The sequence below is a fragment of the Metopolophium dirhodum genome, chromosome 3 (genome assembly GCF_019925205.1).
Source record: "Metopolophium dirhodum isolate CAU chromosome 3, ASM1992520v1, whole genome shotgun sequence".
Taxonomy (NCBI): domain Eukaryota; kingdom Metazoa; phylum Arthropoda; class Insecta; order Hemiptera; family Aphididae; genus Metopolophium; species Metopolophium dirhodum.
Genome location: NC_083562.1, coordinates 32,229,806 through 32,253,037, shown reverse-complemented (window position 1 = coordinate 32,253,037; position 23,232 = coordinate 32,229,806). Strand labels below are relative to the sequence as shown.

The window sequence follows — 23,232 nt, the reverse complement described above, 5'->3', positions numbered from 1 at the left end:
ACCGTACGTCAAAATTAAATACCATGTCTATAATGTACAGGGCTTCTACCTTTTACATCTGATAGGACATAATAACCAGACTTAATTAACATTTCCTTGATTTCTGCCTACTAAATACCTACTAAATACCTTATTGCGAATATTTCAGATTATAATTTATAACAGTGATTACACCACATAGCCAAAATAATAGTTGTATTGATTTCAATTAGAGCAAAATAAAAATGCTGTTACGTCGCTTCTGCTACGAGGTAGAAGACGAGAATACCTCGTCTTTGTAGTGTAAAGTGTTGTTGGTGTATTAAATTTTAAAGAAACGAAACAATAAATCATATGTTCAACGAAACGATTCGAAGCAATTTTTCAGTGTAATATAAAGAAAAAAAAATAGTTTTTAGAAATCAAATTTATACTAAACAATTTTTCAAGCATAATTCAAGTAAGTGTTTTTTCCATTGAATCTGAAGTATTTTTCACATTTTAAGTACATTTGAAAAATCTACATTTTCAAATGACTCGGCTGTAAAGATGACCTCACTCATTTAATTATTATTAGTTCACTAATAACTTCTCATATTTTATTTGAATGCACGACAGAGTAAATGTATTCATACACAGAATGCATATTAAAAGAAAAAAAATATTAATATTTTAATATTTCAAAGAAATAAGCAATTTGTTGGCATAATATATTGAACAATTATCTTAATTGTGATGGCCATTGTATTTTTCAATTTTAGAACATAATACATCCTAAAATAAATATGATTTATTTCAGAATGCATTAAATGTTTTAAAAAACAGGAAGACCTGATATATGAAAGAACTTGTTCTAATCAATATATACAAATTTTAGTCTAGAAATACATATATAATATAAAAAAAATATATTTTCTAATGAAAATTGGAAAAATTTAAAATAGGCAATTTGTAAATCTAATTATAAGAACAACTTTGTAGGTAAAAACATTTATCTCAGTTAAGGAATTTATTTTTTAGAATTTTTAATGGTATAAATACATTTTTGAGTAAATTAATTTAGAATGTAATCACTTTTTCAAAATATTTGTTTTGGGAATTTCTGGACATGAGTATATTTCTTAAATTTTTTATCAGCAATAGACTCACAATTTTTGTCATACGTTAGCATCATATTTTATTTTTTTTATCAGGTTTTCCTGTACATTTATTGGTAATATTGTCAAATGTTAAAATGCCCCGGCGACCCGACCCACACATGTAAGTCTGCCCGATGTGCTGTAGCACACTAGCACACCTGGCCAGTCCGCCCCTGATTCCAGCTAATAGTTGTTCATCCCTCAATAATTTATAGAAGCAAATTATTGAATTTATATCTGAATAAAATAAAATATCAATGTGGTATCTTTTTTTATTAAACCATTATAATATATAAATAAAAAAAACAGTACCTAATCAATAATTATAATAAAAAGGAACCTGTATCTGATAAATTATATATTTTTTTCTAAAGAATTATTACAATTAAATTAATTCAATTTATACCAAATAGTGGAGAAACAATATCAGAAGAACAAAATACATACAGACGTACATAAATTAAGCATTATGTTAAGTATATATTTGTTTAAATTTATTGTTGATTATAATCTGATTCATAGGCAAATGATATCACCATACAGCTTACATGCTATTTGAAATAAATTTAAATCTGAAAATTAAAAATATTAATTGTTATTATTTTTAAAAGAATTATTCATGTGAAAATGATCTTACATTATCAACAGCATTGTCTGCTTCTTCGTCATCGCTAATATCATCTCCGAATTCAATATCTTCATCCAATCCATCATCAACAAATGTGACTGTGTCGTTGATACGAACTAAAGATAATATATTTTTATGTCAATTACCTTTTAAATATCTTTAAAAATAAATTAATGAAACTAATTTTACCAGTTTCTGGAAATTCGCCATATGTTTTTAAGTTACGAGCTTCATCTGGCGTATACTTCAAAATTACATCGGCTTTTGTGTCTTGATATTCACGTAAACCTATTAATACTATGTCAGCTTGATTAATCCACACCTAAAATCAAAAATCTATTATATAAAATAATCATATTCAAATAAATTAACATTAATTGAATAAAATAAAAAAAATATTAGTCATTGGCGTCAATATTTCAAAAAATCATTGGGTACTCTAAGTGAAACCCCCTCCTCTCCCATTAAAAAAATACTGTGTAAAGGCTTTAACCATCCATTCTTAATATGTGATATGACCACTTATATTTGCATTACCGTCATAACGCTGACCACGGCAGTTTGTTATTGATAGTTTAAATTGAGTTAGAATATCAGAATTCAAGGTAAACTGTCTGAGAATTAGTTAATCTGTTGAATCAAAAAACCCTAAAAACAGTTCAGATACATCTAAATTATCATCGACTTTACGAAAACATACTGATTGTCTGTTATTTCATTCTATATATTATTATCCATCAACTTATTAAATTTCTTTGTTAAATAAAAACTTATTCAAAATCATTTTTTTTTTTTAAGAATGTATTTTTTTTTTTTTTATTAATGAGATTTTAATGAATAATTATTATATCTCGACAATTACATTTTAAAAATTAAGAAATGTATTAGTTATTAACAAAATGTAATCCCAATTTTTATGGAGTGCTCAAAAACCCAGTTACCCGTCTACATGGTACCTTATGATATTAGTGAAATGCTTTATTTCAAAATAAATATATGTTTATTTTTATTGTCTAGTCTCCTTCTTACAACGAATAGTACATTTTACATTGAATAAAATCTTATATTGTTTTAAAATTAGAGCGAATTTTTAAGTTATCTTAAAGGTAAGAACATTATTTGTGTTTGTATGTTGACTTTTTCTTTAATTTAAATTTAAACATCATACTCAAAATTAAATAAGGGTGGGAATAGTGTTTAAATATTATATTAGAATAGCCCATGATACTTTGAATAAAATGTGAGAGAAAATGTTAGTCACTTAGATATAAATAATAAACACATATACAATATTAATTAAAATTAAGTACTTTTTTCCTAAGTTTTCCTCGTATGTGGCAAAGTCGTTTAACACCATCAAAGCACATAGCTTCTAGACGTCCATTTCCCAACATTTTGGTAACTTGAGCATATTCTGTAAAAAAAAAAATTAAAGCTATTATACACATCTTGAATAATAAAATATATAAAAATAAATAAATAAATTGAAAATTATAGAATGAATGTGTAGCGGCCACACATACTAACAAGCGTAGAAAGAAAAGGAAGTGGCTTGTAGTTTTAAAAATGTTTAAGTCCAATAGGCAATACTAATTAAAGATAATTATTGATATATTATCAAAATATTCTGAGTGCTATTCAAACTATTTAAAATTATTCTATATCCTAAGAAATTCAATTCAACTTAATATTTTTAAAGTCCAGAAAAATACAATTTGACTCGTTATTGTCATGACGTTCAACAGTAATACACTATTTTAAATTCACAGAGTACCAATGAATTTATCGGTTTTACAAAGTTATATGGTGCTACTTAGTACTCTTATGAGGTCTACATATTATATACGAGGTTCACATACATATTTTTGTTCGTATATTAGGTTAGTAAAAACATTGAATAATTATTTTAAAAAAAGCAATCCGATTATAAAGATCTTAGAATACCTACTTTTTTGTTTTGTTTTTTAATTGGTCTTTGAGCTTTGGCAATTATGGTTATTAGCATTGAGTGGGGGGTTACAGTTGTTTGAGGAACAAATGTTTTATGTGGGGCAAGTATTCGTCGCCAAGGACCCGATTGGTTACCCATCCGAGAGCTAGCAACAGTAAGTAGGGACTGTGGCCAACAACCACACCCCAATTATACCTTTTTACATATACCTAAATAATGCATTTAGATTACTTTATTCTGAAAATAAGTGAAAGTTGGAATTGGGAACATTTTGCTATAAAGTTATAACTTATAAGTGTCAAATGGAAAAATACTATTTAAACCTGGATTGATATATATATTAAAACGTTTTTAATATTTCATTAATACAGTAAAACTATATTTTATTTCTAATTAATATTTAATACATTATCTAGTTGAGTTAATTATCTTATATTGTGACACCAAAATTCCAAGGTTACAATATTTCAATATTTATTAATTTGTTTTTATATTTGATATTCTCTATGCATTCACATAGAAACAATAAAATAAAACATCCAATAGTGTATATTTTCATTCTTAATACTGTAGTCTGTAATATATCCAAAACTTTTATTACACACAGTATTTTATCCTAGATTACTTATAGGTAACGATAAATCATTTTAAAAGCCAAACATATAGCATGTACTGAATACTTGATAAATATTATTACCTTGGCCATCTTCTTTGAATACCAATTCACGCTTCTCGGTTTCATTCTCATTTTTACCACGTCTACGATTTTTACCTCCCTTTCCTAGGGGCGCAAAAAACAATATTAGTACGTACGGGAAAACATGTAAATTATACATGCCAAAAACATTGGATTGAATAACGGAACGTTTTACTTACCTTTATTTTTAGGCATTATGTATTAACGACTGACGTGACTTGAGGTTATAAACTTGCTAGTTCTACGAATGGGTTGATTATAAACGATTTCTTTATTAAAAATTAACAATGCTTTTTAGAGTTTAACAAAATTAATGCCAATGAGAAAATAGAAACATTAAAAACGCGTTATCAAAATCATCAGTCCACTTTGATCTAAAGAACATGATTGAGTAATGTCTGATTAGTGATGGTGGACGGTGGTTAGGGATCACTATCTTTTGTACCACAAAATAGTTATTCCAAAGTAAGTTTGTTCCACGACCTATTTATGCCACTAACCAATACTTCCAATATATTTTTGTTCTATAAGGTTTATTGTTCCAAACCATAAAAAAATTAATAAAAAAAAATTAATTAATAAATAAATAACCATAAATAAATTTATTTACATGCCTATGTTTCGAACTATATTCATTCCCAGACCCCAGTGGTGCCGAAATGTTTAAAATAAACTAGGGCAGTATAGGACATCGTACATAACGGTGGGGGGGGGGGGGGGGTGGCTGGGAATTCTTAACTGTACCTATATACTTGTTTATCATATAGGGCGTGGATTTTTATGCAATAAAAAAGTCAAAATATGTAAATATTTATGTTCTTATATTTTTGCCATAATATATACCCATTAAAAAACATGATATATTTTACAAAAATATCGATAGTTAATTTAATTTAATTTAATTTAAACTATTCATCAACGATCATGTACAAAAATCAAAAATTACCTATTGTAGATATAGCCATATTATAGGTTTATAATATATTTTTTTTTTTTAATATTATAATTATTAATTAATAATTATTCATTTAATCATCTTCATTGTTGCAGTTTTCATTATTGTCTTCTTGGAAACAATTGGATACAGCGTACATATTATGGAGATTTTCTAGTATAAATGCTCGACGGTTAGCTCTTAAAATTGTCTTGTAGCGGCTGAAGTCGACCGAGGATAATGAGACATATTTCATAGGTACCTACTATTATTATATCAGATGAAGTTAATTCAATATATCTATTGATGTATTTTCATTTTTATTCAGAAAGAATATTTCTAATAGTTTAAATTGTCTGTACAACAACATTCTTAGCGTGTATTTAGTTTAATTTATTTTTTATAATATTACTCTGGATTCTCCTTGAACTTCATTTAATTTTGTTTGCTGAATTTTTGTTTTTTTTTTTGTTTGCAAGGCTCAGTCAAACACAAAGCGGTCTGTCCGCCGTGGACAGTGTATCCGTACACAATGGCAGGTCGCTTTCTGTTTGACCGAGCCTTTAATGAATCAACTTAGGGAAACTGTAATCTAACTGTGTCACCTACACATTTTAAATGTAACATTTTTGAATAAAATGTTGTTGGATAAATTGTATACGGAGCAGCATCCGTGATCCGTTAGAAACAAAAGAACGTTTTCGTACTTCACCCCTCGTGGCCAAAGCAAAGCCATCGTATCATTAAAAGATGTTGCACTTGATATAATATCACTATAACCAAGGCCAATATCAATCCACCTTGACTCCAACTATAATATTACCTAGATTATAACGAACGATACCTCCGTTGGCTGTGTTTAATTTAGGAAAACATATAGGTATACGCCGTATACCTAGAAATTGAATTGTACAATGTAATCCATATAATATATAAATTTTTTGATTATACATAGATATTATTAATGATATTATACACATGCCACTCACTGTAATTGTTCTTCTTGATAAAACTAAATATTTATTTCATTCGATTAACACGTGATCTCAGATTCTTAGCTGATTTTTTATTAAAATTGTTATAACTTTTTAGGAGGTACTCTTGTGTTTGAATAGAGTAACGGGCTCAACAAGCCCGTGGCTTCCCCAGTTACTATTGGGCCCTCCATTAATGGGGTTTCTCGTAGGGCTAACCACTCTATTAGGCCTATAGGCATATATGTGTTAAAAAAAACCCTGTTACGAAGCAACCAAATAATATGCCTAGGATGAAAAATGTAGAGCTTAAGGATTTGATGACTGAAACTTGGAATGCGCGAAGGTCTGGACTATATGTCACTTTATTGTATGCTTTATTGTAAGAGCAAAAATCAAACTACGCTTGTCAGTGGAATTGTGGAAAAAGGCCGTCTCTATCAAAAGATTTACGACAGAAGGTCAGAAGAGATTACTATATAACGGAATAACAAAGGAATAATAACGGGTAAGAAAAAAGCCGCAAAAGAGTTCAAGGATGTTTAAAAAAACCAACCATTTCTGGTGGACGTGGAAGAAAATCTTAGCTCTATTGAACAAAGATAAGACGAACCCACGATAGATAAGTGGAACGGGTAGTAGATATGTTGGAAAATGGGAAGGCACCATGGGAAGATACAATTGTTGCAGAACTCTTGAAAAAAGGAGGAAAAGATCTAATAGAACAGATAAAACGACTAGTAGATATTATATGGAAACAAAAAAAAATACCAACAGGATGGCACGTGTCTGTGTTATGCCTAATTCACAAAAAAATGAGATACTATGGTGTACTAGAATTACAGAGGAATATCCCTACTAAACGTTTCTTAAAAAATAATATCAAACCGAAAATTAAATAAAAAATAATCACAGCACTTAAAGAGTATAAATTTAAAATAAGTTCTAATTCAATATTATTAACTTAAAAAAATTGGGGGAAAATGTCCGCATCAAAAATATATTTGGGGGGGGGATGTCCATTTACCGCATAACTCGATATCCAAAATGGGAAGCAATCCCATGCGGCTTGCATAATGTGTTGTAACTTGTAGGTTAGGCTTAGCATGTAATATAGAGAATAAAATATAACATCATGTTTATGCTAATAATGGCGAATGTTTTATTCAATAAAAAAGTATATAATGAATAATGACGTGCATACCAAATAATACGTAGCATCAAAGGCGTGACTGTTTGGTAACACATTTTCCAGTAAAATCAGTGCTTGAATTGAGGAGAGGGACGAAGTCCCTATTATTTAAAAAAAAAATGTATGCTTAGTGCGTAACTACCATAGACCTATTAACTAATGAACAGCGCATTCCACTCTGTCCTGCCATGAATGCGCGGGATCATATAAAAGAAAGAAAGAAGAAAGAACGAAGAGAAAAAAGAGAGAAAGAACACAAAGGGGGTAATCATTGACGTATGAAACTTAATAGTATATTTCCCCCACGTTCTCTTTTCTCTTTTACTCTATTTCGTACCCCTGGCCTCTCTTTTTAAGCGCTGTCCATTAGTTTATAGGTCTATGGTAACTACTCCTTCCAAATATATCCTAATCAATAAGACACTTAAACATTCGGGTATGCACATTTTTTTTACACTTTTCCATCCCCGCCTTCTTTTTTTTTTTACAATTCAAGCACTGACAGTACCTATAATTGACGTTTTTGTTTAAATTTCATTAAAACTTGTCGTACGACAAATGTTCGTATGGATGAAGTGACTCGTAATGATGGCGGTTCGCGGTGTCGGAGTACTCGCCGTGGTGATGGGGTGCGTCGATCTTCTTGACGACAGCGTTGAAACCGTGTTCGTGGTCAGCGGTGTATTCGACCACGCGGGTGGAACCGTCGGGTTCCACGAGACGGTACGATCCTTTCACGTTACCGTGACCGTCGCTCACCTCGTGTTGGCTCTTGATGTCGTGCGTGTGAAGATCTTTCACTCCGTACTCGAAATGATATGGCTTAGGTGCGTGATCGTCGTAGTGGCTGACGTCGTAACTTTTGTACTCGGTGGGTGGATAAGCAGAGGCCAAGTGCCCGAACAAAGCGGCAAACATTATCAACTGGAATGTTCAACGATAAGTTTTTATCAAATGGACTGCAATATAATATTATAATAAAAATACTCTTGCAGGTGAGAATAAAACGTTAAGAGAAAATATACAGTTTAAAAATGGTCATAACTTACTTAAAAATAACAATATCAATAAAATGTTCCAAGATGCACTATAAAGTATCATAGTAGATAATAATCTTACCTTTTAGTTTTAGAAATTACAGAATAAAATGTATAATTGTGAACGTACAGTTTTCCATGTTGCATGTTTGTAAGAAGGAGACAACACGGTGTGGCGGCCTCTTAATAATAATTAATATTATAACTTAGGTATATACTTTTACTATTTAAAAAATGAATAATTATTACTTATTTACTATTTGGCATTTGCTGTTATTGTTATTATTAGTTTGGACATTTTTTCCGATATATTTATTAATTTTTTAGTATGGATGGTGGTGAGCTTAAAAACCTGAGCGGTGGGTATTATATATAAACTATAAAGTTTTCACTCATTCGGCGGGGCTATAGGTAAGAGGTACCAAACCAGTACCTACCTTATTTTGACAATGTGATGAAAACAATAAGTATAGAAATAAATGTATTAATAAAAATAATGATATTTTAATAATTGATAACAATACCTATATGATGAAGTTTATAAAATGGGAGTCGTGAACTACATTGTACGCATAGATGATAGTCTTTATTATTTTATGATTTTTTTTTTATTATTTAAAAAAATACGCCTCAACTACTGGGGTTATTGGCGTTTCAGAAATACATATTACAATTTATTTAAATTTTACAAAAGCATAAGGTGTATATAAGATAATTAATATGATACAATAAGTTGTATGATATAGTGTAGTGTTCATGTTATATTTTTTGAAGAAGGTTCGTCTCTTTGAAAAGTTCTAGAAGTGACGATGTTCTCTCTGTGTTTGGCGTTAGTATTTCACAAAGATTGTAGGGGAACATCAGTTTGTCTCTGGCGGATTTTGTGAGGAGGCATTCAGTTAATAGGTGTTTAACAGTAGTCGCGGTGTTGCATGAGCTGGTGCGTATACCGTATACGTATTTTATGGTTGTACGAGGTAATATAGTAAAGATTTATACAATTATATTATACAGTCGTAAAAATGTGGTGATACAATTTTTTTGAAGTTAAAGTAGAAAAGGGGGCCACTAAGTGTATGGTGTCCCGCGCGTGGCTAAATCTGGGCTTGATAATATATTTCCCGAGCCATGTACAAAATATATTTATTTAAATTGTAAAATATTATTTACCTACCTAATGAGAATTATTACTGTTTGTAATACATTGTTAAGTTAGGACGCCGTTACGTGCGTACTGCATTATTTTAGTATTTATTAAATATTATTGCATGAATATCAAAATATATGAATAATAAATAAAATGTTTTACTTATAATGTATTGTAAAATATTGTAAAAATAAAAATGCTTATTGTATTTGTAGAAAATTATTAAATAATAATATAACCTTACCTTTGTAGCCATTTTGGATGTGTTTTAGGTACGTATAGGTAGATTATACACTATTAAAAAACGTAATGGTCGAAAATAAATTTGTTTTCACAAAAAAAATGACCACACTGATGATTATTGGAACTTCGTTTTCGGTATTTATACTGTAGAACTGTAGAAGTCCCTACTTATTAGATTGTTCACCTAGATAAATTATAACTATAAGAAATGGATCGAGTTACATAAACTCATTATAAAGAATAATAATAATTATACACGCAATATCCATTTTTATATCTATTATAATGTAACTATTATTAAATATAATTAATTACATTTCTAATTTAAAAAAAAAGTTAAGAAAAATGTAGGTTTACAGATATTATTACATGTATTACAATATCATGTATGTATTACGACTTATAGTAGGTATATAATATATAATAATATAGTATACATACCATAATTGGTTGAGTTAATAAAGGTAATAATTTCCAAATTAAAATAAATATCTTCTTACTGTTTTTGTTGCTTCTGTTAAAATGTTTAAATTACGTATCCAAACATAACAAAAAGTGTCACCGCCTGCGGTGGCTTTTTTTATTTACCATTTACATATTGTATTCCATACAACCAGTCAAAAAAAGATTTTGATTATGTATTACACAGATTAAGTAGGTATGCCATACAATAAAAAAAGTATTTATGACGAATACATAATAAATACAAATAAAATATGGATGATAAATAAGTAAATAAAATTACCGAGTTTGAACAATCCTTCACAATTTATTACTTGCAAGTTGCAAGAGATATAATTTTAAATACGTACATAATATTTGGGTAGGCGGGTATAGCTATTGCTGATATAGTAGTATGATATAATTTAATACATTTTACAGCTTGTTAATTTAAACAAACAATGGTCGATCGATATTATACATATTAAAACCTATTAACAAATTTACATACAATTTCAAAAATATGGTATTATATAACATTATACATAATCAAAAATCAGTGGAAAACTATACCAATAATTATACCACTAAATAGTTATAGTGAAACTTATTTACTCGATGATGGTCGCATATTTGATCTTAGTGGTATTAAGAGTAATTCTCAATATTTTCTTAAATCCGGTCATAAAACCATCATAGAGTTAATAAGTTTCACCATAACTATTTAATGGTATAATTATTGGTATAGTTTTCCACTGATTTGTGATTATGTTAAACAAAAGAGGAAGATGGTGTTTGGCTCTTTTGCTCATAATTAAAACATTTTGCAACAAGTAAAATTTGGTGCTTCTAACTCAGTTCCAAGAACTGTATGAACAGCATAAGCTTCATCTAAATATTTTCTACCTACCAACATAAATATATTTTGAAAAAATAAGAAAATCAAATATGAAAATGACAAATGTTCTATAGTTACAATTGTTATTTAACTTCAAAAGTGGTTCTTTATCAACAGTACACTAAAAAAATTCATGGGAAACAATTGGTAACCGAAAGTATTCCATGTCTGGTAAATGTTTATTCCGACTTTATCTATCATACTTGATCCATTTCATTACACCTATATTAATAATTAGAACATTATTCAGTTTCGGTCAAGCCGTTTCGGATTAGTTCAATAACAAACACTGCGGCACGACATTTTTATTTATTAGATATACATAATATCTACTTGATATGCTGTCGCACTATGTCCAAGATCCGACGTAGGTGGATTGCCTACCAGGGTGCCTGAGTTGCACTTACTACGAGAGCGACTTCTAGAGCGACGTTTATGTTACCTACTTAGATTTTTAAAAGAAAGGAGCTTATTTGAAGTCTCAAACTGCGATATACTATTTATTTAAATGGCGATCTATAAGTTGACAGATAAATATTTGGAAAATACTAGTTTTTTGAAACTTGTTGATGGCGACAGTTTTTAAAACAGCGTTTATGTGACGTCCATATATGTTTCTTAACTGATAAATAATTTGCACATTTACGTGATTTTGGCGAATTCCGTAAAAATTCTAATTTCCGCTAATCATAGAAATTTAGTGTGGATTAATGCTCAAATTTTTTTTAATTACACTTTAAACAACTTACAAGGATCTGTCATCACAATTTCAAGTCAATTACTGAAAAAAAACTTGTTTCCTGGCTATAAAGCTTTAAAAGTGTCAAAATGTTTTCAAAGTGCTATCAAGTATAGAAAATACGAATTTTAACCATCTAGTTGAAATTTATAGGATCAACGGTCAATCGTTTTTGAGTTACACCAAAAAAAAATCGAATTTGTCAAAAATTGGTATTCCTTCGTCCATACATACCGTAGGAATCTATTATTATTTTTAATATAATTTACTAGTAGGATAATTAGTACATAAATAACATAATAAATGCTACGTTTTCTTTTAAAAATGATTTTAAAACTTGTAGTTAATTATGTTACACTAATTTTTCATAGTATAATAAATAATCACCCATCATCCAACCACCCACATACCAAATTGTGTATGTGTTGCTGAAGCAACACATGTACTATAGTATAGCCGCCACTGATCATGGTGGATATATATTGTCATATTGGATAATATTATAAAAAAAAAATAATAATAATAATACCTACGTACAATTTCAACGAGTACCTATTTTTCTTTATTATCCATTGGATTAGCATTAGTTATCAAAGTGTGAGAACCAAACATTTTTACAATATTATAATATGCAATTAATTCATTCAAAATTTAAGGTATTTAAAAATTATTTTTTTCTCCATAGTTCATATTATGAATTAATAACTCTACAAAATGGCTAAATGGTAAAAGGGAGGCTATTAGTCATAATATTATTAATATATGAATATAAAATTGTAATATTATATAACATTAAAAATTCTTGAGAATTGTGAGTAAATCTATATCAATTTCTTTCTCATTTGGCTAGGGCCCCCAATATATAAAAATATCCCAAGTCCCCCAGAGTTTTCCGAGTAGCCGGGTGGGCTAGACCGATGCTGGTGACATCTGAAAATTATTGAAATTATTGAAGTAATTAAAGAATGAATTTATTAATAATTTAAATATACTACAAAAAAGTACTTTTTTCAGTATTCGAATACATATTTCAAATACAATGACATCAAGTATTCTGAATAGATTTGAAAAGTATTCTTAACAAAACAGGGTTTTCATAGTTTTTATATTACCTGTTAAATAAAATAGCTATTATGATTGGATATAATCAGTAGTCAGGACGCTACTAGTTTTTGTGACGCAGTAACTCTACAGCTACTCCTCCATAAAAAGTAGCTCGCTATGGCTATCGCTACTTTTTTTTAAATGTAGTGCGCTACTTTTTGCTACATTTTTTAAAAATGTTCTTATTGAAAACTAGTGTTTGTAGTTTGTACTAATTTGACATTTGGTCACTGAACAGGACCCAGGACAAAAAATTCATTGATAGTCATCATTATCATAATATAAATAAACAAATATAATCATAATTGATATTTTAATAATCACCAATTAGAATATTAGATTGTAGGTAGCAGTGGGGCAATTAGGAATTTGGTTTGGGGGATATACGTTTTTAGCTAACATTAATGGTATTGCCAATACTTTGATCAAAATGTTAGCAGTAAAAAAAGTTTTGGGGGGATCTATCCACATGATTCCTCCCTTAATAACACCCCTACTAGGTAACGGCAAAATAATGATAATTTTTGCTATGCTAACCGGAAATGTTTAGCGCGCTATAGTATTTCGCTATCTAAGGCATAATGTAGCGACGCTACGTCAATCTCTACAATTAGCGCGCTATTCCTGACCACTGGATATAATTTTACAACTGTATTTTATATTTGATCAAAACAACCTAAATAACTAAAGCAACTTTTTTTTTACTGTTGAGATTTTGATCAAAGTAATGAAAATTTATACTTAAAATATTGGCCAATCTAAAAAAAAATTATAATTTTTATTACCTACTAGATAAATAAATAAAATATATTATAGTTTTACAATAGAACAATTTAGGCAGTAACTGGTCCGTGTATACTATAATATGTACATTATTCGTATATAAATCAATAAATTCATCACTCACTCAGAATCTAAGTCATACGATATAAACCCAATTCATTTTAAAATATCAAGTGATTTTTTTTTAATTTCTACATCTAACTTCAATGCTTCAACCCTTAGCTCATGCTCAACTCTTTCCCACTCAAATTGCATCATAGTCATCTTTTTTTCCATCTGGATTAAATTCAACTTTTCTTCATACACACGATTCTGGTTTCTCCGCTGTATTTTATTCATACTCCCAGGAATACGTTTTCTTTTCCCAGTAACTAGTTTAACAGGCCGATTTAGAGAAGGTGAAGTCCAATTTTTCAAGTTGGGTAGTTTGCTGTTGGTAATGGCCTCTAATGGTGTTTCATTTGAATCTTCATTAGTATCAGCATTTTGACTAGTACTAGCCTCTAATTGTGCAACGTTACGAGTGTCAACCTTTTAAAAAAAAAATTATTATTTAACTAATTTGACTTCCACATTACAGTTTATATCCTTACATTAAGTTATGTTTTGTTAAATAAAATAAGTTAAATCAAATTAAGTAAAACATTGTAATATCGGCCCTTAGAATCTTGGGCAGCAATTCTCAAACTGTGGGTCAACAACAATTTTTTTGGGTCGCTAATACATAGGTACACTTTTTTAATAATATCATAATAAAAGATAGCTAAAAATCTTAGTGACATTATAGGGGGTTCAAACTATAGAGAAGCGCTGGTCAAGGGTATAAGATCTTAGTGAATGATGTTTGGCCATAGAGATTGAGTTTTGTGGTGTATGTGGTATCAAACATATGATAAAATTTAACATGAGTGTATGATATTATAATTTAATCATTGATCATTCCATAAAATCTATTTTCTTGAAAAAGGTAGTAGGAAAATAAAATCATGGATAACATACCTCTGGTGATGTTGTTGATTTTACCAAATAGATTGAATGAAGAAATTTATTCATTTGACTATAAGCAAACCAATCTGGTTGATAAACGTGTTCATATCCTGATTCTGTCCTGGAAGTCCTCTTGCTTTTTTTTACTTTCCGGTTTAATTTTCTATATGTAGCCATTAAAGAATCTTTTTTCTTTTTGATTTCAATTACTGAAAATGGGACACTTAAACTAAGAGCTATCCTATCCCAAGCATTAGTGACTACATTTTGGATTTTATGGTTTTCGTCTCGTGGATCCCAGATGCATCTCTCTTTTTCGTACAAATTTAGAAATTCAATAATAACATTGTTTGTCCACATTTTAATATGGTGCCATGTAGAAAGGTACAATTTTGAATTCTGTTGAGAATAAAAATTTTAAATATTACCATTTATCAAAACACAGAATGAAAATGCAACTACTTGTTCTATGACTGTACTGCGTCTACAACTGATAAGAATGATAATAATCATCTATTCTATACCAAAAGTACTATAAATTATAAAAGCATCGAGACAGACTCCTGCCATCTGTCAGAGACTCACCATTAGATTATAATATATTATAATGTTACTTACTGACTTACTCATCCATGTATAAAATAGTAGATCAGCTAACCAAATACTAGCATTGAGCTACACATAAGGGTAATTGGGGGGGGGGGGGGGGCTACTATATTCAAATCCAGATTTGCCAAATTATTCGGATTTATAAATTTGGTTTTTTTATGTGACTAATATAAACTTTAATTTATGGTAATGAAAATTCAAAACAATGAATTTACAATTAAGTTTTGTTAACTAGAGTATTAATTATTTAATCATAACTATTACCTACTCTAACGGTTATTCCTTATTTATTATTACTTTATAATATAACACCAAGTATGATTTTTGTTTTTAAAAATAATTTGTACTGTCTTGTGTGGGCCTGGGATTATGGTTTTTGTCTTGTTTGAGTGGTTATATTTACTTGTCTACATATAAGCAAATAATAGTGTTAGGTCTCATTGAGCCACAAAAATACCTAGAGCTAAGCACCCCCTTGTTCAAATGTCTATAGTTGCGCCTATGTATGTAACTAAAATTGATATCTAATGACTAGGTAATGACCCAAACAAAAGTTTACTTATTATTATTACCTTTTGTTCTTTACCGTTTCCAGTATACCTACTGGGTTTATGAAAGATCGTTTCTTATTTATCATTTTTCCTTATTCTCTTCTCAGCACTTAGCACGACAATAATTGTCCTTTACAGGTCAAAAGTATTTCACAGTATTTTCATCTCTAGAACTAAGAGTTTCTTTCATCAGTTTTTCTTAATGGCAATATCTCACTATCTCAACTCTATAATAAGTAATTAAAAGTCATAGTATTGATAGTATTGTGATAATTAATAGTATTTTTAAATCCTTTGAAAGTGATTGCGATCCCAGCAATTTTGCAAGACCATAGAGGCATTCATTTATTTCCTAACTGAATTCTTGTCCCTATATTTTTTTTTGATTTCATTTCTTTTCGACAGTACAGAACTACAGACCCTAGGTATTTGAATTATTTTTATAATCTTATGGTACAAGAACCTGGAACTCATACTTATTACCTATGGTAAGAATTAACTACCTAGAGGCTGATACTCTAAGGCAGGGTGGTCCAACCTTTTATAGTTAACGTCCATTGACACTTCCATAAATGCACTGGGAGCTGCCAAATGAAAACAATCTTTCACGAGAATTTGGATCCGCTGTGGCTGCTATACAAATAAGATACCTACATAGTATGGACGTAGCGGGCTGAATTTAATCATGGTTTTGGACGTCACTCATTGCATGTATACTTAGTACATATGTCTTATAGTAATTTTTAGTTTTCATCAGAAAAAAGATATTCTTTTAATAGAAATCTTATAGGAGCCAAAAAAATATAAATTTATGACAAATCATTGACCCATGTTTTTAAATTCTATTAGATAACTAGAATCATTTTTATTTAAAATTTTAAATATTTGATTTTATCAAAAAGCCAACTTGCAGACATGTCTAAAAAAATATGTGCTCAAGTGAGAACCTTTTAAGATTTCTGTAAGAACTTATGAAAAAACCTTGAATTGAATTTTCAATCTAAATTATCATGCATAAGACTTTTTATCGACATTTTTAATATAATTATACATTGTGATGTTATTTATTATTAAAAATAAAAACAATATATATATGTATATAAATATTAACATTTTTTTGCGTTCCATGGATTTGCCATCCCTGCTATAAAAATTATCCTTTAAATAAATAATCTTAATATTTTGTATAAACATGCTAGTTAAAAATATGTTGATGATTTAATTAGATGTTTATTTAGGAATCAAAATATTATGTAGATGTAATTAAAACATTCTTTTGCTAACACCAACTACAGTAGTTAATTGTACCAAAAACAATGTAAATATAGTATTTACTATTTAGGTGGTATGGTAATTTAATTAATCTTAGTTTGTTTATTAGTATAAAAAGTAAAATAAAGTTATATAAAAACATTTCAGTCTCACATTATAAAATCACTTGTGTAACAATATTAATTGTTAAATTATACATCATAATAAAGAATAATATTATATAAAATATATTGAATTATGAATAAACAGTTACTGTAGGCATTAATTATACAGTGGTTTATTAACAACTACTCCATCATAAATTTGACCAATACAACTTGGTAATACTTTTATGGACCAGGTATTGGTGTTGGGATTGTAAATTTCTACAGAAAACAAAATAGACGTTCCGTTAAATCCACCCATCACATACACCATGCCATTAAATATGATTACTGCTATAATAAACATTTTGATTAAATTCAATAAAATGCAAAGAAAATTAAAATAAAATAGTTACCAGCAGAGGCTCGACCCAAATGCATGTCAGCAATAGGAGTCCAATTTCCAGTACTTGGACTATACTTCTCGGCACATTTAAAAAATCCTGAACTATTACACCCACCAATAGCGTACATAACATTTCCCAAGACTCCAACACCAACACCAATGCGATGTTCTGACATTTCTGCAACTGGAGTCCATGTGTCAAGAGTTGGATTATAACATTCTACGGATTTCAAATATGATGAACCATTAAAACCTCCTACCTGCAAAATGTAATTTGAGTAAATACTGTAAATAAATATTTAATTTTTATTTACCGCATATATAAGATTATTAACTATGCCAACACCAAAGCGACTTCTTTTAGTAGACATACTTGATACCATTCGCCATTTTTGAATACTGACATCAAAAACCTCTACAGTATTTAAATGGCCAGTATCACCTTCTCCGCCAATCTAGCATTTAATATAATATAAAATAAATAGGTAATATATTGGTAAAAGTGCACAACTTACAGCATAAATACAACTGTTTGCAATTCCAACTCCTAAATTTCTCCGACTAATTAACATGTCAACCATCGGTATCCATCTTAGTGATCGTGTCGATATATCTACAAATTCAACAGACCGAGAACTTGAGTTATAAACACCGCCTACAGCAAATATAAATTGATCTGACACCAAGCCTAGATCAGCATTACTACGGCGTTCTTTCAATCCTGGTGCAATCTGAAATCTGTTGGCTTCTGGGTCATACCAGTTAGTATAACTCATTTTCATTGCTCGAGACCAACTTAATACCAAAAAAACCTGATGGAATTAAATATATTAAATAATTGTAATGGTAAATAATTTAAAACTAAAGCATAGGTACTTTATGTTCAGACTGTCTAGGTTTACTCCGAATTGACTGTGGAATGGTGAAAATTTGTTGTGTCTTAAGTAGATTAAATCGTAACGCTTCAATTACATAGTCTTTACCTAAAAATATTTTAATAATACTTGTATAAAATATAATTTCATAATAAAACTATGTCTTAAGAAAACAAATATACATTTAGGAATGCGTTCGAGAAGAGGATGATCAACTACTTCTTTTAATATGTACTGTATACCAATTAATGGCAAACGGACATAAGACATTAAATTCGGTAAACTATCATCAGCTCTTAAATCTAATTCATGTTGTACCCATTTAATGACAGATTCAAATACCTATAACAACAAATAAATTGAATTGAATTAAAATGTAGTTATATAAGATACCAGTGTATTCAACATTTTTTTTTTGCCTTGACTTGCATCCAACAGAAATTCAAAGCATAGTTCGTAGGTACTTTAGGATCTCCTAATATTATAATCATCACAGTCTCTTACAACAGTAGCAGTGTAAGCCACAAAAATCAAATTTCAATAGGTGACTTTTTTATTATACAGATATTAAAATAATTATTCTGGTTAATAAATTATCTATGACACAGGACATCCACCTATCTATTAATTTTGTTAGTGAAATTCACGATTGAAATATTAATATACTCTCTTCAAACCGCAATTGTATAATATAAGATTATATATTTATGTTCAAAACAATCATACATTTAAGTTTGCTTACTTTTTCTTCAAATGGAACATTAAGGTCATTACAGGAGATTAACCCAATCACTTCTTCAAAAGATAAAGACAGGAACTCATCATATTCGACCACTTCGCTGAAAATAATAATCACAATTTATGAAATTTACCGATGGAACCAGGAATTAAGTTATATGTATTATGTATCATACAAAAACTGTTTTTTAATGTATGCTTCACAACTTGATAACAATTCTACACTGTTATGTAAGTCAGCAAATGCTTTGATACCAAGACAATTTGATGGATTCAGTTGTTTTTGCAAAAACTCGGCACATACATCTTTTACATAGTCCATCTGTAAGATATTATTTAAATATATTATTGTTGATTGCTAAAGGTATTATTAGCAGCTGCAAATATCTTACAGATGGACTATGTAAAAGATGTATGTGCCGAGTTTTTAATAATACCTTTAGCAATCAACAATAATATATTTAAATAATTTGGATACAAGTCTATAAAAAATAATGTTTTTTATACCTTTACATTTTCTATAGTGACCGTGATTTCGCCAGTGTACATGTAATCAACCAACATTTTTAATGTAGTTGAATCTATTGATATATTAACAAAATCTTTATTTCTATCATAAATATTGGGGAACATTGCACGGAAATATGAACTAATTATTACTAAAACAGCCTTATGACCAAATACTTTTTGGCCATCATCAGTTTGAAGAATTATATCACTTAAATTTTCAACACTACAAAATTAAAAAATTGTTAATTAGTTATTTTTGTTAACAGATAAATTCACTTACAACATACTTTTGCATTGATTGAAGGCCTTTTAATACTTCAACTGCGTGATTTCTATTTTCATATTTTGTTGATTCACAATTATAGGATTTCAGAACTTGCTTTGAACCTTGTTCACTTGATGTACTCATTATGTCATCCATTTCTTTAAAAATATGATAAAAATGATTATATGACATAAGTATCGGTTGACGGTTTTATATTTTATTATTATTTGATTTCCAAAATAATACAAAAATATACAAATATACAAAAAATTAAACTAGTTACCTGTGAAGTTGTCAGCTACTGCCTAGTGCCTACTGTATAATATTTTTGTCATAGAATAATAATATAAGCTACTGCCTAGTGCCTACTAAATACTAATCATGACAAATTTGTAATGATACTAATATTATTTTCATAACATACTCATAACAGTCATAAGATGTCGTCTGCCAAGTGCCAATAGGTAAAGACTTTAAGACTATAGAGTCACGACTCACGATAGAGGGCTAAGCGACGGCCGGCGGACAAGGGACAAATTAAATAATGTAATAACTAATATTAGATATATTATTATGTAACTAATCAAGTTTTAGAAAATACCGACAAAGGTGTAGAATTGAAGATAATAATATTGTGATACCGATCAACCTCTAAAATATATTGTTGTTTACCCGTATGGCTATATTTACGGTTATAAACATGGCATAACGAGTATAATTGTGTATAACATCATCTATAAATATTTATAATAATGACAATCTACAATTTATTATTATTGGAATGATTTTGATGTAAAAATAAACAGAATTTATTTATTAAATTTTTAAACAGAATTTATTTTCATAATAATATGCGTAATTGTTATTTTCATTTCAAGGTATTCTATATATTATTATACGCATTGACGTACACGGGAAACCAGGAATTCCCCAGTGGATCCCCCCTATATTTGGCTCATTTTCATCATTTGATGCAATGACGCTTTGACGGTAGAATATGGGTAATACCACGGACTTCTACGGAATTAAAACTTGTGAAACTTACACCAAAATTGAAGTATATTATACCCTATATTTTGGTAAAAAAATTAGGAAAATATATAAATTATTGAAGAAACAGGACCGGATTCCAACGTCACAGGTGATGAAATATAGTTAAAATTGTAGACGGGATGAACTTTAGTTACCTAATTTTAAAATACCAGCCCAAGTTGCAAAAAAAGGTCATTTTTTTCAGTGGATTTTTATTTAATATTAATATAATACATTGAATAATATTAATATAATATATTATATAATGTTAAAATAATAAATTGAATTACATTAATATTACGTTATGTTAAAATAATTAAATTAAGTAAGGTAAATTACACTGAAAATACATACTGTACAATTTGCTTAATATTTTTTTTTTTTGTGCAGTAGATGATTGGGAAAATTGTATTTAATTAATACATATATTAATATATTTATAACGAATTACCGAAACTCTCGATCAGATGGAAATACCGGCTTTTTATAATTATTGGTCACGCCTGCACCGAAAGTTTGGTTTTCGATAGCGGTTGAAGTGTTGGAAAGCGTCATTTTTCCGTCCAGCGGGCGGTAAAGTAGGAATCTCTAATAGTGCCGGGCGGTAAAGTGGAAATCCCCAAAAGTGCTGCGCGCCCATTTCACGCGCGACGCACGTATACTCTGCACAAACAGTCACTGAAATGAGTGAAATGTATACTACGGTCGTCGCGTCGGTTCCTTACAAATTATAAACTTTTGATTACATCTCATAATCATATTATAACCTCCATGCGTGACGCTTAATAAATAAAACCAAATCGTTTCTCGTCTTTCGAAATATTGCAGTTGTCGTATAAATAATAGTCTAGTTGTTGCATAGATCCCTGCATTACCTTTGCCGTGATCGATGAATGCAGAGGCGTGACAAAAAATAGTATGTGTGGTTCGTGCGGGAAGGCAATTTCAGTCTTGGGCGAAATGCGGCTCGTGCCGCACACATCACCCGCGACTGAAATAGCTCACTTCCCGCCCTTGCCACACAATACACTATTACAATTATCACTTTGAAAATACCGGGTTTTTATAGGTTAATACCGGCAACCCGCTTTTTAAGTTTATGGATGTGAAACCGGTTGGTAGCCTGGTAAGTAATGGTAACTTCAGTAGTCAAAAATGATTTATAACTCATAAAACGTAAACATATATCTTAATGTGTATGAAATTTATTTTATTTTATCATATTGATATTATTATAATACTTACAGTAGTGACACTACTGACACTAGTGATTCTATTTTATGCATTTTAGTTTATAATATAGTATACCTATTTAACACGTTAAGTGCCATGAGGCCGCCGGCTGCCGCAAAATCGTATGGATGTTTGTGTGATTTTTAGGCCGCCGGCTGCCGCACCATATTATTCCTAGGAGGCCATACGGCCGCGGGCTGCCTCAAAACCAATGTATATTCCTACCTGTTTTATATGATTGGCGCTGTAGTTATGCTTCTAAATCTAATGTTGGAATCATATTTTTAGACCAAATACTTCCTGAGATAATGCTGATAGCATTTCACGAATGTCAACATTAAAAGCCCGATAACGTTTTAAAAATACCATTAAGTAAGGCCGCCGGCGGCCGCATGGCACTTAACGTGTTAAATTTGTTTATTTTAATTATTTTATTGATCTATTATAGAGCCCATCCCGTAAACTTCTTAATGTGAATGACATTTATTTTTATTTATTATTGTATGATTTCTTTTATTTTTATTTTTATTAAATAATATTGTACAGCTGCGCACGTATTGTGGTCGTCGTCTGACCATCAAACACGCACACGCTATTTTATATCTTTATCTTTTGTTTATTATATATATATGTATTTGTGTATGGGGAACGACCCGTTGACGGTCGTCGACTATAAAGCTGGTTACACACGGAGCGGTTTGGCCGCGCGCGGTCGCGGTTTTTATCCGACGGGTTATTCAATTGGCATATTCATACGGGAAAAACAGCGCCGCTGATCGGCGCGG

The 23,232-nt window shown here is 29.7% G+C and overlaps 4 protein-coding genes across 8 annotated transcripts; all 4 read right to left on the bottom strand.

Annotated features, from left to right (window-relative positions):
* Nucleotides 1-1,372: 1,372 nt before the first annotated feature.
* LOC132941002 (eukaryotic translation initiation factor 1A, X-chromosomal-like) lies at nucleotides 1,373-4,771 on the bottom strand. Its single transcript, XM_061008848.1, has 6 exons — nucleotides 4,574-4,771; nucleotides 4,395-4,478; nucleotides 3,057-3,160; nucleotides 1,936-2,068; nucleotides 1,756-1,862; nucleotides 1,373-1,690 (listed from the first exon to the last, which is right to left on the bottom strand). The coding sequence occupies exons 1-6, from the start codon at nucleotides 4,587-4,589 to the stop codon at nucleotides 1,685-1,687; spliced, it is 450 nt and encodes a 149-aa protein (XP_060864831.1). The 5' UTR covers nucleotides 4,590-4,771; the 3' UTR covers nucleotides 1,373-1,684.
* A 2,669-nt stretch (nucleotides 4,772-7,440) lies between these two features.
* On the bottom strand, nucleotides 7,441-10,052 carry LOC132941060 (cuticle protein 18.6-like). Its single transcript, XM_061008912.1, has 2 exons — nucleotides 9,923-10,052; nucleotides 7,441-8,418 (listed from the first exon to the last, which is right to left on the bottom strand). Exons 1-2 carry the CDS (start codon nucleotides 9,932-9,934, stop codon nucleotides 8,032-8,034), a joined length of 399 nt encoding a protein of 132 aa, XP_060864895.1. The 5' UTR covers nucleotides 9,935-10,052; the 3' UTR covers nucleotides 7,441-8,031.
* A 2,904-nt stretch (nucleotides 10,053-12,956) lies between these two features.
* LOC132941794 (uncharacterized) lies at nucleotides 12,957-15,518 on the bottom strand. Of its 2 annotated transcripts, none has more exons than XM_061009969.1 (3): nucleotides 15,492-15,518; nucleotides 14,886-15,272; nucleotides 12,957-14,417 (listed from the first exon to the last, which is right to left on the bottom strand). In XM_061009969.1, exons 1-3 carry the CDS (start codon nucleotides 15,501-15,503, stop codon nucleotides 14,043-14,045), a joined length of 774 nt encoding a protein of 257 aa, XP_060865952.1. In that variant the 5' UTR covers nucleotides 15,504-15,518; the 3' UTR covers nucleotides 12,957-14,042. The 2 variants fall into 2 exon arrangements, with proteins under 2 accessions (XP_060865952.1, XP_060865951.1); XM_061009968.1 differs by lacking the exon at nucleotides 15,492-15,518 and adding an exon at nucleotides 15,336-15,447.
* A 1,744-nt stretch (nucleotides 15,519-17,262) lies between these two features.
* Nucleotides 17,263-21,958, bottom strand: LOC132941325 (kelch-like protein 2). Of its 4 annotated transcripts, none has more exons than XM_061009336.1 (11): nucleotides 21,666-21,958; nucleotides 20,205-20,340; nucleotides 19,915-20,140; nucleotides 19,584-19,729; nucleotides 19,412-19,508; nucleotides 18,852-19,011; nucleotides 18,671-18,777; nucleotides 18,310-18,606; nucleotides 18,109-18,249; nucleotides 17,805-18,054; nucleotides 17,263-17,742 (listed from the first exon to the last, which is right to left on the bottom strand). In XM_061009336.1, the coding sequence occupies exons 2-11, from the start codon at nucleotides 20,336-20,338 to the stop codon at nucleotides 17,567-17,569; spliced, it is 1,734 nt and encodes a 577-aa protein (XP_060865319.1). In that variant the 5' UTR covers nucleotides 20,339-20,340; nucleotides 21,666-21,958; the 3' UTR covers nucleotides 17,263-17,566. The 4 variants fall into 4 exon arrangements, with proteins under 4 accessions (XP_060865319.1, XP_060865320.1, XP_060865318.1 ...); XM_061009337.1 differs by lacking the exon at nucleotides 21,666-21,958 and adding an exon at nucleotides 21,569-21,580; XM_061009335.1 differs by lacking the exon at nucleotides 21,666-21,958 and adding an exon at nucleotides 20,466-20,984.
* Between the last annotated feature and the right edge of the window lie 1,274 nt (nucleotides 21,959-23,232).

What these genes read in the sequence shown, in the direction of transcription:
- LOC132941002 (XM_061008848.1), bottom strand. An exon ending in ATTCAAAGAAGATGGCCAAG is followed by an intron (nt 3,161 to 4,394) that starts GTAATAATATTT and finishes TTTTTTTTACAG; the next exon opens with AATATGCTCAAGTTACCAAA. An exon ending in TGGCGAATTTCCAGAAACTG is followed by an intron (nt 1,863 to 1,935) that starts GTAAAATTAGTT and finishes TATTATCTTTAG; the next exon opens with TTCGTATCAACGACACAGTC.
- LOC132941794 (XM_061009968.1), bottom strand. Translation starts at nt 15,386, where the DNA reads ATGATTATTATCATTCTTATCAGTTGTAGACGCAGTACAGTCATAGAA. An exon ending in GCAGTACAGTCATAGAACAA is followed by an intron (nt 15,273 to 15,335) that starts GTAGTTGCATTT and finishes TATTCTCAACAG; the next exon opens with AATTCAAAATTGTACCTTTC. An exon ending in AATCAACAACATCACCAGAG is followed by an intron (nt 14,418 to 14,885) that starts GTATGTTATCCA and finishes TTTTTTTAAAAG; the next exon opens with GTTGACACTCGTAACGTTGC.
- LOC132941325 (XM_061009336.1), bottom strand. Translation starts at nt 20,338, where the DNA reads ATGGATGACATAATGAGTACATCAAGTGAACAAGGTTCAAAGCAAGTT. An exon ending in GGCCTTCAATCAATGCAAAA is followed by an intron (nt 20,141 to 20,204) that starts GTATGTTGTAAG and finishes TTAATTTTGTAG; the next exon opens with TGTTGAAAATTTAAGTGATA. An exon ending in TTAATAATCTTATATATGCG is followed by an intron (nt 18,055 to 18,108) that starts GTAAATAAAAAT and finishes TACATTTTGCAG; the next exon opens with GTAGGAGGTTTTAATGGTTC.